Source organism: Xenopus laevis, chromosome 6S (assembly GCF_017654675.1).
Source record: "Xenopus laevis strain J_2021 chromosome 6S, Xenopus_laevis_v10.1, whole genome shotgun sequence".
Taxonomy (NCBI): Eukaryota; Metazoa; Chordata; class Amphibia; order Anura; family Pipidae; genus Xenopus; species Xenopus laevis.
The window spans coordinates 63,772,160-63,786,692 of record NC_054382.1 but is presented as its reverse complement, the minus strand read 5'-3'; the positions used below and the strand labels follow the sequence as shown (position 1 = coordinate 63,786,692).

At 38.9% G+C, this 14,533-nt stretch overlaps 1 protein-coding gene across 3 annotated transcripts in view; it reads right to left on the bottom strand.

Annotated features, from left to right (window-relative positions):
* Window positions 1-14,533, bottom strand: part of lpcat1.S (lysophosphatidylcholine acyltransferase 1 S homeolog) — a 106,656-nt gene that overhangs the window by 39,748 nt on the left and 52,375 nt on the right. For all 3 annotated transcript variants that reach the window (XM_018269402.2, XM_018269403.2, XM_018269404.2), the window contains one exon: window positions 3,090-3,148. In XM_018269402.2, coding sequence (XP_018124891.1) covers window positions 3,090-3,148 — 59 coding nt within the window. The remainder of the gene's footprint in view (window positions 1-3,089; window positions 3,149-14,533) is intronic.

Genomic DNA, 14,533 nt, shown 5'->3' with positions numbered 1-14,533 from the left:
CGTGACATGCTACACCTGAATGTTTAAAATGATAAAGGAATATACTTATTATATAATACTATTAATGGAGTGCAGGGATAATGGTGACAGTGTACACATTCGATATAATCTGGGTAGTAATGGAGTATGTGCAAGGTTAGAGATTAACTAATTGGTTTGTAAACTAAACGAATATATACTGTTTAAATATAATGTTGTGCAATAACTAATTTTATGGACTGTGTTGTTAGTGAATAATTTGAATACAATGTATAACTTTAAACTACTATATAACTGAAATGGTACATACACCCTGTATAAGCACTATGGGTTAACAAATACGAAGCAGGGATAATTGCTTGTGACCCTTGATTGGTTTTAAACAAAAAAGGGGCGGGATGATTTGGGTTTAAATTCCGTACTCGACCCCTTACTGACAGATACACATATGACTAAGCGCCGGAGGGTGCGAAACGCGTAAGGTGGGATATATGTGGGGTGGTATGTACAAGATACTCTTTTAATGTGAACATCAATAAATTAATTTGTTTTTACTTTAAGAGGCCTTGGGACTTATATCGTTTTTGATATAAACTTTTCTGTGGCATAATGGGGCTGCCAAGTCTGAAAAAGCTAGCAGGTTTGTAAATATGCTGAATGACAATTTTATTTCAGGTTGTTCAAGAAGTAATGATTCTCTTTTGGATCTTGTAATAACTAATAATAATACCAAACTAATCTCTAGCATTTGTGTGGGTGAGCATTTAGAGAATAGTGATCATAACATGGTCTCCTTTTAGATTATGTTGCAGAGGCAAATATATGAGGGAGTAACTAAAATACTACATTTTAGACGACAGTCGGTATCAGTGAAAAGAATCTGCATGCAAACTGTAAGCAGCTAAAAGTTTCCCAAAGCCACCCCCAGACCAGTGAACCTTAGTAACGGCGACCGTCCGACACCATTAAATCATCTTGCGGAGTTGTCACGCTGGGCTTGGGAAGGTGCGATCCCTCCATAGGCTGGAGTCCTGTTTTTATTTGTAATTAGCCTATCGAGGGATTGTGCCGCCCCCAGCCCATCGTGACTGAAACAACTCAGCAAGATGATTTAATGGTGTCGGAGGGTTGCCGTTACTAAGGTTCGCTGGGCTGGGGGCGGCTTTGGGGAGCTTTTAGCTGATTAGATTTCACATGCAGCTTCTATTTACTGATACAAACTTTAAGTGGAAAAATGCTTTTCACAGGGTTAAAAACAGAACAAAAACGTTGCTTAATAAATATACATGTCAGTATATTCCCCTTGTAAGCAAGGAACGTCGTTGCAAAACAAAACCGTTGTGGTTCAATAGAAGTGTTGGTGTTGAAGTGGGTAAGAAAAAACGTGCTTTTAAGGCTTTAAGTTAACTGGGACAGCCGAAACTTATTAATTAATTATTTATTAATTAATATCAGTGGGGGGTCAGCTGATTGACAAGAACAGAAAAAAGCAGAGACTGGCGAATTCCTAATGTGGTGGTGCTGCTATTCAAAAAAGGATCCTGTTCTCAGCCTCAAAACTATAGGCCGGTTAGTCTGACATTAGTGGTAGGAAAGCTTTTTGAAGGGTTATTTAGGGATAAATCATATATTATGCAAATGATAATACTATGAGTTTGTGCCAACATGGTTTTATGTGTAATAGTTCTTGCCAGACTAATTTAGTTTCTTTTTATGAGACCTCGATTCTAGGATGGCAGTGGATGTGATCCACTTGGACTTTGCTAAAGCATTTGATACAGTGCCGCACAGAAGTTTACTGGTTAAGGAATGTTGGCCTGGAACAGAATATTTGTACCTGGATAGAGAAATGGCTAAAATATAGATTAAAAAGAGTGGTGGTAAAATAAAATGGTCCAATTTATTGTACCATTGGACCAGTGTTGTTAGTGGAGTATGGCAGGGCTCTGTACTAGGTCCTTTGCTTTTTCAACTTGTTTATTAATGATCTGGAGATGGGCATTGAAAGAACTGTTTCTATTTTTGCTGATGATACAAAATTGAGCAAAACTATAGGTTCCATGCAGGATGCTGCCACTTTGCAGAGTGATTTGACTAAATTGTAAAACTAGGCAGAAACTGGAAAATGAGGTGCAATGCTGATAAATGCAGTGTGTTGTGAGTTTCCTTAACTGAGAAGGATCTAGGAGTTTTTGTAGATAAATTCTGGGCAGTGACACTGTCGCTACTAAAGCAAATAAAGTTCTGTCTTGCATAAAAAAAGGGCATAAACTCAAGAAAACATAATTATGCCTCTTTATAGGTCCCTGTTAAGGTTTCATCTGGAGTATGCAGTGCAGTTTTGGACTCCAGTCCTCAAGAGGGATATAAATGAGCTGGAGAGAGTGCAGAGACTTGCAACTAAACTGGTTAGAGGGATGGAAGACTTAAATTATGAGGGTAGACTGTAACTGTTGGGTTTGTTTTATCTGGAAAAAAGATGCTTGCGAGGGAACATGATTACACTTTACAAGTACATTAGAAGACATTATAGACAAATAGCAGGGGGCATTTTTACCCAAAAAGAGGATCACCGCACTAGTGGCCACCCCTTTAGACTAGAGGAAAAGAACTTTCATTTGAAGCAGTGTAGGTGGTTCTTCACAGTGAGGTTGTGGAATGCACTGCCGGGTGATGTTGTGATGGCTAATTCTGTTAATGCTTTTAAGAGTGGTTTGGATTATTTCTTGGACAAGCATAATATCCAAGGCTATTGTGATACTAAAATCTATGGTTAGTATAGATATGGGTATATATATATATATAGTTTATGTGAGTGTATGGAGGTGTATGTACCAATGCTGGTTTTCATTTAGAGGGGTTAAATGATGGACTTTGGACTTTTTTCAACCCGATTTAACTATATAACTATGTAAGCTGCTGTCTGAGCTAGAACCTCAGCTAGAAATCATTGCAAAACTGTTACTTACTGCAAGGAAAAATGGAGACAGCCAAATAACCCAACACACTTTCATATTTAAATACATAATTTAAATTAATAATTGCATGCATTTATAAAAATGTTCTGTATTTTTTCACTTTGTTTTAATACTGCAAATTAAGTTTCATACCGCCTTATTTGGATATCTTAAAACCACAGGCTGTACAGGGACTCCAGGAATAAAGGCACCTAGAAAATAGAAATAAAACATTTTACATTATATGGAAAACCCCGACATACAGTGTACACACATACATTATTAAAAGGAGAGTTGCTGAATAAAAAGCTCAAAAACCATAAATAATAAATGAAAACCAATTGCAAATAGACTTAGGGGCAAATTTACTAAAGGCCAAAGCGACTAACGATGGCGAAAATTCGCCAGCATGACATCATTTCGGTACTTCACCGATTTACAAAGGGGCGAAGGTGTAACTTCGCTAGTGAAAGAGACTGACGCTGGCGCTCATTCGCACTCCGGTTGCGCTCTGGCGAAGGGACGTAACTGTAACGTTACCTCTTGCGCCAGACTTGCCTTCGTCGAAGGCGAAGTTCAATAGTGTAGATAGGACTTCCTAAAAATTTAGTTGAAATTTTTTCTAAATCCCAAAAACCGCTGGCGTCTTTTCCTTTTTTCAGGGTGATAGGCTGCAAAAGAGCGTAATTTTTTTTCCGGGTAACCAGCTTCCCCCCTACATTTCCTAACATATGGCACATAAACTATACACTGGGCTCATGTGTAGGGCACTATATAACAACTCTATTTTCTTTTATTAAGCTTCCCTAGACTTGTGTAATGTAATGCATTGGGTGCAACATATACGTCCATTCAACTTTAACTTCCCGCCATATGCAAATTAGCCAACGCTAGCGCAACTTCGCTCTGCTTGCCAAATTAACGGTAGCGCAACTTCGCCAGTGTTCGGCGCCCTGGGCAAAACTTCGCATGTTAGTGAATTAGTGTTGTCTGATCTAATTTTCACCTGGTCGAAGTGTTGCGCTGCCTGTTTAGTAAATTTGCCCCTTAGAATATCACTCTCTACATCATACTAAAAATTACCTCAATGGTGGACAACCCCTTAAAGAGTTGTGCTGCTCAGTTATGAAGTGGGTTTTCAGCAGGCATTCAAATGCGCACAACAATTATCTCTTTTAATTAGATAAAAAGTTGGCATCTACCATTTAAGCTTAAAAATCCTTAATTATTCCTAGCAAAATTCTTCATTAATGGGTAACTTCAATTCTGGGGCACTTCTATTGTAACTAGCCACATGCTAATAACCCACTTGCATGCAAAAACCACAGAACCGAAGGGTAAGCAGAACAAGATACCTAACACTCCTATACTATTGTGTATTACTCAATATACCAAGTAAACTTGTGCCCCACAAACCACATCCAGGTCTGCTAACCTCACCTGACCAGCAACATCTTTATTTGAAATCCAAACCGCTATCCTATGTGAAACCAGGAAAGTATGTCATCAACAACTTACTTGCATGTAATTCAGTCAGCACAATAACACCATCTACATCTATCTCTTTAACATCTGTCCTGTGGGTTCCAGAACTGCTGCACACTGTTCAGCAGAGCCCTAGCCTTTATATTTAGGTTTTTATCTTGGTGGTTCAATCGAAATGAATGATACAATGAATGATACAGGTTTCTGAAATTGCAAAGTGTAGCTTTGCATTTATTTAAGGGTAAAAGGTATTTACTTATTTTGGATTCATCAGAATGTGTGCAAAATCAACCATGTATGTTGGAGCAGGCACTCAATGAGCAGTCGATCACATGCAAAGAAGTCAAATTATTGTTTATTAATTCAGTACCAATAAGCATAGGCAGCCTTAAGCTGGCCATAGATGCAAAGATCCGATCGTACGAATCATCGTAAGATCGGACTTCCCCATCTCCCGACCTGCCACTAACCATTCAGATCGAAGTCTTACCATTCAGATCAAATAAAGTAGTTAAAGAACAGATCAGCCAATGTTCTGCCCCTGACAGCAATCGTACTTTATCTATGTCCAACAAAGCTAGTGACAGTCTCCCACTGAAAATCGTATGATCGGCAATACATGCAGAGATATTATCGGCAGCCGACAGAAATTTTCTAACCTGTCCGATCAACCAAACGACGTTCTCCACCGGACGAAAAATGCCGGGACACTCCACACACGGTCCGAAAATCATACGAATCGATCGGATCTTTGCGTCTATGGCCAGCTCTACGTTTCTCATTAATGAACATTTAATCATATGCTGATCAAACATAGCTTATGATTTAGTGTTCATTAACACAAAACACGTAAGGCTGCCTCTGCTTGTTGTTAGTAAATAAATTATTCTACTTCTCTGCCTACTCCAATGTACTTTTGGTGCTCAGGGCAGAGCACTTGGACCTCCTTGTGAGTTATGGATACAATTTTATAAGTCATCAGAATGTGTACTTTCCAGAAATATGTTGTTTTCTGGGGTCCACATTCTTATTTTGAAGGGTGAAATGTAGTATGCATTATTTTGATTTTGGGGTACACTTAGGTAAACCTTTGTACAGGGTACCATAAATTCAAACTGTTAGGCAAGCCCCAGGCGTTCATTTAACTTTAGCAAAGCTTTGCAATTTTGATATCTTGAAGTAGAAAAATACATATTTATCTATTTTATATTTGGCAGAGTGTGTTATTTCTGAAAATATATGGGTTTCTTGGGCAGAATACTTTTTTTTTTTTTTTTTTTAAAAAAATTGCTTTTGCCACACAATGGAAAAAAATTCAGAACTATGCTCTGGCAACAACCACATTATCGGTGTACTGATATCCAAATATATTTATCTATACCTTTATGAGCATCTGAAACTCAAATATCTAATTGCGATCCAACAATCTCCAACTGGATGGATCTCAAACTCAACCTAACAAAAACTGAAGTTTTCATCTTTCCACCTAAATCAGGTACTTTATTTAGCGATTGGCATGACCATGATAGAGGCTTGTAAGATTTTATTGAGAGTATAACCTCAAATTCACTAGTGAGTCTGATAGTACATCAACCAACTATTTGGATTTGATATTGAAGGTAAAGGGTGGTGAAATTGTCACTGATCTATATAGAAAAGCCACTGATAGAAATTCCTTATTGTATGCCAGGAGTGGGCATTGTAAAAAATGGATTAACAATATTCCTTATGGCCAGCTAATGAGAGCAAAAAGGAATTGTTCCACCGATACCTTGTACAAGAATCAGTGTCAAATGCTTTGTTAAGGAGCGTGTTAGCTCCATCCAACACCTTTGGGAGACTGAATAGGGGAGATAGGACAACATGCATATCAGGCCTTAAAGGAGAAGGAAAGGCTAACATTAAGTAAGGTTTATCAGAAAGGTCTATAACTCTATATAAATACACCAGTAAACCCTCAAAGCATTGCTGCTCTGAGTCCTCTGTCATAAGAAACACCCCATTTCTTTCCTTATATTGTGTACACATGGACTTCTGTATCAGACTTCCTATTTTCAGCTTAAACGTCCAGGGCTAGGGCATGCTCAATTTGCTCCTCTCTCCCTTTCCCCCTCCCTCCCCTGCTGTAATCTGAGCCCAGAGCAATGAGTGAGCAGGGAGAAACTCAGGCAGAAAGCGATGTCACAGCAAGCTAATATGGCAGCAGCTATCTATCCTAAACAAAAAGAGACAGTATCTAGAGCTGTTTACTCGGGTATAGTAAAGCATTCTGCAGAATAAATATAGTATTATAGCTGGCACTATTGTGGCTAATCTATTGGCTATACACTGCTTTGGTAGCTTTCCTTCTCCTTTAAGGGTACCTTTAAGTGCCCATACAAGAGGTGCAAAGCCTGTCACTTTGCTGCCCCAAAAGGTTTCTACTATGAAGAGGTAGAGCTACCACAGCCTAAAAAGATTTATAATTTTAAGACAATATATGCAGTTTATGAAATAATATGTGAATGTCATATGCAGTTTATGAAATAATATGTGAATGTCATATGCAGTTTATAGGGCGCACCAAGAGATCTGTTGGTACTCGAATTTTGAGACACGTAAACAAGTGCACCAGTCATATTGTCCCCAAACATTATAAGAAAATCCACCAACATGATAGGCACAAATTCAAATTTGTGGTACAAGAACAAATAAGCCACACATATACAGTAAGTGTGGTGATAGACTTATTAAGAGGGAATTGAGAGTTGAATTTTTAACTCCAATAGGTCTGGATTTGGCAGCTTTTTTTTTTTTTTTTTTACATTAACAGTTAACATTTATTATACCTCTCTCTATTTAATTCTCCATGTCCATTAACCCTGTCAGTGCCTCACATTGTCTTGCCTTTGATTTCTCTCTCTCCTGTGATAATATTTAAACCACGTTCTGTCAAAGCCTGTCTCTTCTTCCTAGAAAATATTGCAAAAATCCTTTTCCCCTTTCTTTCAAAAGACACAGCTTAAATGCTCATCATGATCTTATTCTATCCTGCCAAGACTACTGCAATGTGCTACTATCTGGCCTCCCTAACACCTCTCCCCACTACAGTCTGTATTAAAGTCTATTACAAAAACTCTCCTCCTCTCATCTAAGAAAATAGGACTCTCCACTGCTAAAATTACTATGATGGCTTCCCATAAAGCAACACTTTGTTATAACTTTCAAGTCTTTAATTCCTCTGCACCTCAATAAATTTAATCTCTTGTCTCCTGGGCAACTCCATTGTTCCTTACAGAGCCACAACCCCATAACACTGATGTTTCCAAACTGAAACCTTTTAATTTTGCTGCTCATTACATTCGAAATGCCATCCCTCAATAGAATGAGAAAAACTAGAAATGCATGTTGGGAAAAGAAAACTACAGGCTGAAAAACGCACATTATCATGTGCATATTTATGATCGACTGCACATTTTTAAAAATGGTACTCTCCTGTGTGAACTTGCCCTTAGGAGGCTGTAACTATCACTGTAAACTGCAGTACTTATTATACTTCTATTGGTGTCTATAATCTATCCATAGAAACAGAACAGAAGTTGCAGAGCATATCGGCAGCTGAATCATAAAATCTTCATTTATTGTAAATGGTTAAAAACATAAATATCATAGCAGTGACATGTACCCCAACGTTTGACGCGTTTCGTGGCGTCTCGCCAGTTCCTCAGAAGCATAAGGTGTGCCAACCCCCACACCAGTTAATATAGCGCCACAACCTCACAAAACCACACCCATAAAGACACACCCATAAAAACATTAACCCCGATCAGGGATTTATACAAAGATAAATTAGTATCAGTCCCATTGTGCAATGTACAAACCCGTTTAAACTTAAAAAGGAGTATTTTTACATGTTTATGGCATGTTGTAAACAGCTACTATATATGTATATTAAGTATACAATGTTTGTTATTAGTTACATAATGTTTGCCAGATCTCTATATTACAATGTAGCAAATTTAGGCTGTCGGGCATATTAGTTTAGGGGTTACTATTACTCTAGCAAAGTGTGATATATTACGTAATGTTAAATAACACTTACACAGTGAAAGCCATAATTCAAAAGATACAAAAAATACAAAACAAAAAAATATACAAAAAATAGTTATAACTCAAAAAATAATATATAAAACACACTAAAGAAATACACAAGTTGCAAAAACAAGCAAGCTCCCACTCTCTATTCAATCCACCATAATTTTCAGTGGTTTTCAACTGATAAATCCAAAAAGCCTCGAGACGACACAATTTTTGATCTAGATCGCCCTTCCTCATGTCTCTTTGAGGTTTATCTATGATTTGGAAACTAACACATGATACACCCTGTTTATCTATCAAATGCTTAGCTATGGCTAATTTGGTATCTAAGCGTTCCACAGCTGACATGTGTTCTGACACCCTAATACTGGCTGTCCTGGTTGTCTTCCCTACGTATTTGGCTCCACAAATACAAGTTGCCATACATATGACCCCTTTCGATGCGCAGTTAAAATATTGTTTATTTGGAAGTTAGCCCCGGTCACAGTACTGTGAAAAGTTTTGGATACTTGCATAAGCAGACAGGTTTTACACCTGCTACGTCCACATCTATAAGTGCCTTTGTACTTCAGCCAGGCACTCTCCTCACTCTGCATTTTAGTAGTATATCCCAAGAGGATAATATACATCGTAGCCGTAAGAATTGTCCTACTGGGATACCCCTCAAACACGGAACTGGATGGAAACTCTTTGCATGTAGCAATGTGTTGCGGGTGATAGGTTTATGGAAGAGGGTGGTAGTAATCTGCTCCCCTAGTGTCTGGAAAGTTGTATCTAGAAACGGAATAGCTGAGACATGGGTCTCATAGGTGAACTGAAGACACTTCACCGTCTGGTTGCAGTAATCGATAAAGGATGCCAGGGAGACTTCATCCTCTAACCCCTAAACTAATATGCCTGACAGCCTAAATTTGCTACATTGTAATATAGAGATCTGGCAAACATTATGTAACTAATAACAAACATTGTATACTAAATATACATATATAGTAGCTGTTTACAACATGCCATAAACATGTAAAAATACTCCTTTTTAAGTTTAAACGGGTTTGTACATTGCACAATGTGACTGATACTAATTTATCTTTGTATAAATCCCTGATCGGGGTTAATGTTTTTATGGGTGTGTCTTTATGGGTGTGGTTTTGTGAGGTTGTGGTGCTATATTAACTGGTGTGGGGGTTGGCACACCTTATGCTTCTGAGGAAGTGGCGAGACGCCACGAAACGCGTCAAGCGTAGGGGTACATGTTACTGCTATGATATTTATGTTTTTAACCATTTACAATAAATGAAGATTTTATGATTCAGCTGCCGATATGCTCCGCAACTTCTGTTCTGCTTCTATGTGATATTGGCCTGGACCGGGGGCACTCTGCGTGCAAGCACACAGGTTTGCTGAATTACACGTGCAGGTGAGCAAGGAGAAGTGCTCCCTTTTGTTCTTTCTACATTAAGTACTAATCCAGTTGGAAGAGCACCCCCTCTACACCATTGCATAGCACGTACATATATCTAAGTGACTTTATCTTCTTTGATTTATCTCACTAAGCAATGAATGTGACTGGAAATGTACGGTTGCCATTGGATGCACAACATAAAAAACAAGCTGAACAAGTTTTTGCCGATTCCCCAGACAGTAGAGGTGGACCTGGAACATGTATAATGAATGATATCGATTTGAAGTTTATATATCGAGACTTGGAAAGAGCGATGCGGAAGGAAATACGGCTCTGGTGGGATGTTTGCTCATTAGAAAATTATTTGAAATGCGAACGAATACCCAGAGGCCTCCGGATACGTAAGTTCCCGTCTTTTGAAGTTATCTCTGCTGATTTTGAAAAGGCATGGAACAGGGTGCTGACGGATTGCTCAAAGAATCTTATGCGGCTGATCCTAGAGCGAGACAAGAGTGAGTTAATTGCTACACAGAATGAAATCACCTACCTGAATAAAACTGTGTCTGACTCCGCTGATATTGCTATGGATCCTCCATATTAAAGAACAACTAAACAAATATGAATCCAATATCAAAAGCCTCAAAAAAGAAATGTTCCAGAGAGATAAAAGGGACTATGATAATCAGTCCGTTTATGTGTGGAGATTTGAAAAACGAGGCACACGCCAACACAGGTACGCCGGCGGCGAACAAGCCAGCATGAGAGGATATGGCGCTAGTACTCCACGCTCGATTCTAAAGCCGGATAGATCTGTGCAGTTTGTCGAGAGAGAAGATGGAACATCGCGCCCAAGATCCATGTCCCCGGTTTCCTCGTCTTCTTTTTTAACCTCAGAACCGGAAGCGTCAGACAGCGAGCCGGAGGATTTCAGAGATCGGGGATACCCAGGAGAGAGATACAAGGGCAGAACACGCAACGGGATCCAATCAACACCCGCAGCTCCAAAAATCCACAAGGAGGGGCGCAGGAGTAACACCAGGCTTCCATACAGGTAGAGGAGGAAACCACAACAAGAAACAACGATGGTGAATGACGGGTCTGGAGGCAACATGCTGCTGGGAACATCAGGGACTAATTCTGCCCGTTGCCAGTCGCCTTTAGATACGCAGGACTCTGGTAATATGTTCAATAATGCTTACGACAATGTTATTAATCTGTCCAAACATGTTTTGTCGACAAATGAATGCTCCCTACTTTCTCGGGGGTTGAACTACGGACCAGATGCGGCCAGTGACACTTTCACAATGTTATTAGATCTTAATAAATTTGTCAGAATTTTGACCTTAAAGAGACATTTTGCTGCTAATACTGAGGAATGTGATGAGTCAAGTGCCGTGTCAAATACTCAAGCCACAAATGTAACTAGTGCTGATAATAATATTACAGATCATATGGAGAGTGGCAGTAGTAGTGCAGAGACACAGGTGGCAAATCTCCCTAGTTTGAAATTTAATTTTAATTTCATGGATGAATGTGCATTGGTTAATTTGGAAGACTTATTAAGGGAGAATGTTACCTGTCACTCTGTGGAACCCCCTATTACGCATACTGACCTTAGGAAACACTCTAGGTTTTACCCAGTACAGTCAAAAAGTAATACTATAGATCTTTTTCAAAAATTAGTACAGAGACATAGAAACTGTGGGCTTGAGACAAAAACAGATGAAGTTTTCTAAATGCAATAATTTGGATAGGGGAGAGTTTACGGCCTTAAAATCTTTGGCCGATAATAAAAGTATTGTAGTGAAGAATGCACATAAGGGTGGGTCTGTCGTGGTATTAGATGCCATAGCCTATGAGTCAGAAATTATGCGTCAATTATCAGATAAGGAAACATATAGATCTTTGGATACGGACCCCACCATGATTTTTCAAAATAAAAGGCGCACCCTTTTGTCTTCAGCACTGAATATGGGCATTATAACTAATAGAGAATTTGAGTTTATCTATTGTGAAAATCCAGTTATACCTATTTTTCATGTACTTCCCAAAGTCCATAAATCCTTAATAAATGTGAAGGGGCGCCCTATAGTGGCCAGTATTGGTTCTTTAACTGAAAATTTCTCAAAGTATGTGGATAAGTTACTGTTACCTCTGGTGTTTGCACTCCCCACCTATTTGAGGGATACCACTATGTGCATAAATAAAAAGTCTGACCTGGTTTGGAAAGGAACATATAGGTGGTTTTCTATGGACGTGATGTCATTATATTCTTCTATAGATCATGATATGGGCCTCAATTCCATACAATTCTGGTTGGCAACCACAAGATTGTTTCCCCAGGTACAGAATGAGTTTATTATGGAAGGGATACATTTTCTGCTACACTCCAATTACTTCCTGTTTAACGGTCAGTTCTACCTGCAATTGTGTGGAGCCGCCATGGGGGCATCTTTCGCACCAACCTATGCCAATTTGGTTATGGGTTGGTGGGAGAGAACCTTCATTTTTGGGGACCAGAACCCCTATAAACATCAAATTATATGCTTTTACAGGTATATCGATGACTGTATAGGAGTATGGGAAGGGGATGAAGTCTCCCTGGCATCCTTTATCGATTACTGCAACCAGACGGTGAAGTGTCTTCAGTTCACCTATGAGACCCATGTCTCAGCTATTCCGTTTCTAGATACAACTTTCCAGACACTAGGGGAGCAGATTACTACCACCCTCTTCCGTAAACCTATCACCCGCAACACATTGCTACATGCACAGAGTTTCCATCCAGTTCCGTGTTTGAGGGGTATGCCAGTAGGACAATTCTTACGGCTACGCCGTATATGTTCCTCTTGGGATGCCTTTAACGAACAAGCAATGTTGCTGTGGGATCGGTTTGTTGAAAGAGGATATAAGGTTGAAGACGTAAGAACAGCATATGAGAGAGCAGTTAGAGCCGACCATAGTAAACTGCTAGAACAGAAGTCTAAATCTGAGAGATGTACTAGATCTAAAGTAGGTAAGTCTGTGGGACAATCCAGTGTTCGTTTCTGCACAACATACAATCGTGATGCTTATCGAATTCAAAACAGTGTTAAAAACATTGGGGCGTCCTCCTTCAAGATCCAATTTTAGGTAAGATTTTGGAAAGTACACCTTCCTTTGTATTTAGGAGAGGTAAAAACATAGCGGCACATATCTCCAAAAGTTTATATACTACTAAAATGCAGAGTGAGGAGAGTGCCTGGCTGAAGTACAAAGGCACTTATAGATGTGGACGTAGCAGGTGTAAAACCTGTCTGCTTATGCAAGTATCCAAAACTTTTCATAGTACTGTGACCGGGGCTAACTTCCAAATAAAGCAATATTTTAACCGAGCATCGAAAGGGGTCATATATATGGCAGCTTGTATTTGTGGAGCCCAATACGTAGGGAAGACAACCAGGACAGCCAGTATTAGGGTTTCAGAACACGTCAGCTGTGGAACGCTTGGATACCAAATCAGCCATAGCTAAGCATTTGATAGATAAACATCAGGGTGTATCATGTGTTAGTTTCCAAATCATAGATAAACCTCAAAGAGACATGAGGAAGGGCGATCTAGATCAAAAATGGTGTCGTCTCGAGGCTTTTTTGGATTTATCAGTTGAAAACCACTGAAAATTATGGTGGATTGAATAGAGAGTGGGAGCTCGCTTGTTTTTGCAACTTGTGTATTTCTTTAGTGTATTTTATATATTATTTTTTGAGTTATACCTATTTTTTGTATATTTTTTGTATGTTTTGTATTTTTTGTATCTTTTGAATTATGGCTTTCACTGTGTAAGTGTTATTTAACATTACGTAATATATCGCACTTTGCTAGAGTAATAGTAACCCCTAAACTAATATGCCCGACAGCCTAAATTTGCTACATTGTAATATAGAGATCTGGCAAACATTATGTAACTAATAACAAACATTGTATACTAAATATACATATAAAGTAGCTGTTTACAACATGCCATAAACATGTAAAAATACTCCTTTTTAAGTTTAAACGGGTTTGTACATTGCACAATGTGACTGATACTAATTTATCTTTGTATAAATCCCTGATCGGGGTTAATGTTTTTATGGGTGTGTCTTTATGGGTGTGGTTTTGTGAGGTTGTGGTGCTATATTAACTGGTGTGGGGCTTGGCACACCTTATGCTTCTGAGGAAGTGGCGAGACGCCACGAAACGCGTCAAGCGTAGGAGTACATGTTACTGCTATGATATTTATGTTTTTAACCATTTACAATAAATGAAGATTTTATGATTCAGCTGCCAATATGCTCCGCAACTTCTGTTCTGTTTCTATGTGATATTGGCCTGGACCGGGGGCACTCTGCGTGCAAGCACACAGGTTTGCTGAATTACACGTGCAGGTGAGCAAGGAGAAGTGCTCCCTTTTGTTCTTTCTATATGCTATCCAACCACCCAGTGTGAGCTCTATTGGGCAGGGATATCCTTCCTCTTGTCTCTACAAAAGTCAGCACTTAAACTTTAATGTAACTAACTTCTTCTAAACTTTAATATATTCTGTATTTATCTTTTAGTTTATTATTGCATATACCCTTTTTTTGTTTATTCTATTCATATGTTGGTCTACTAAAT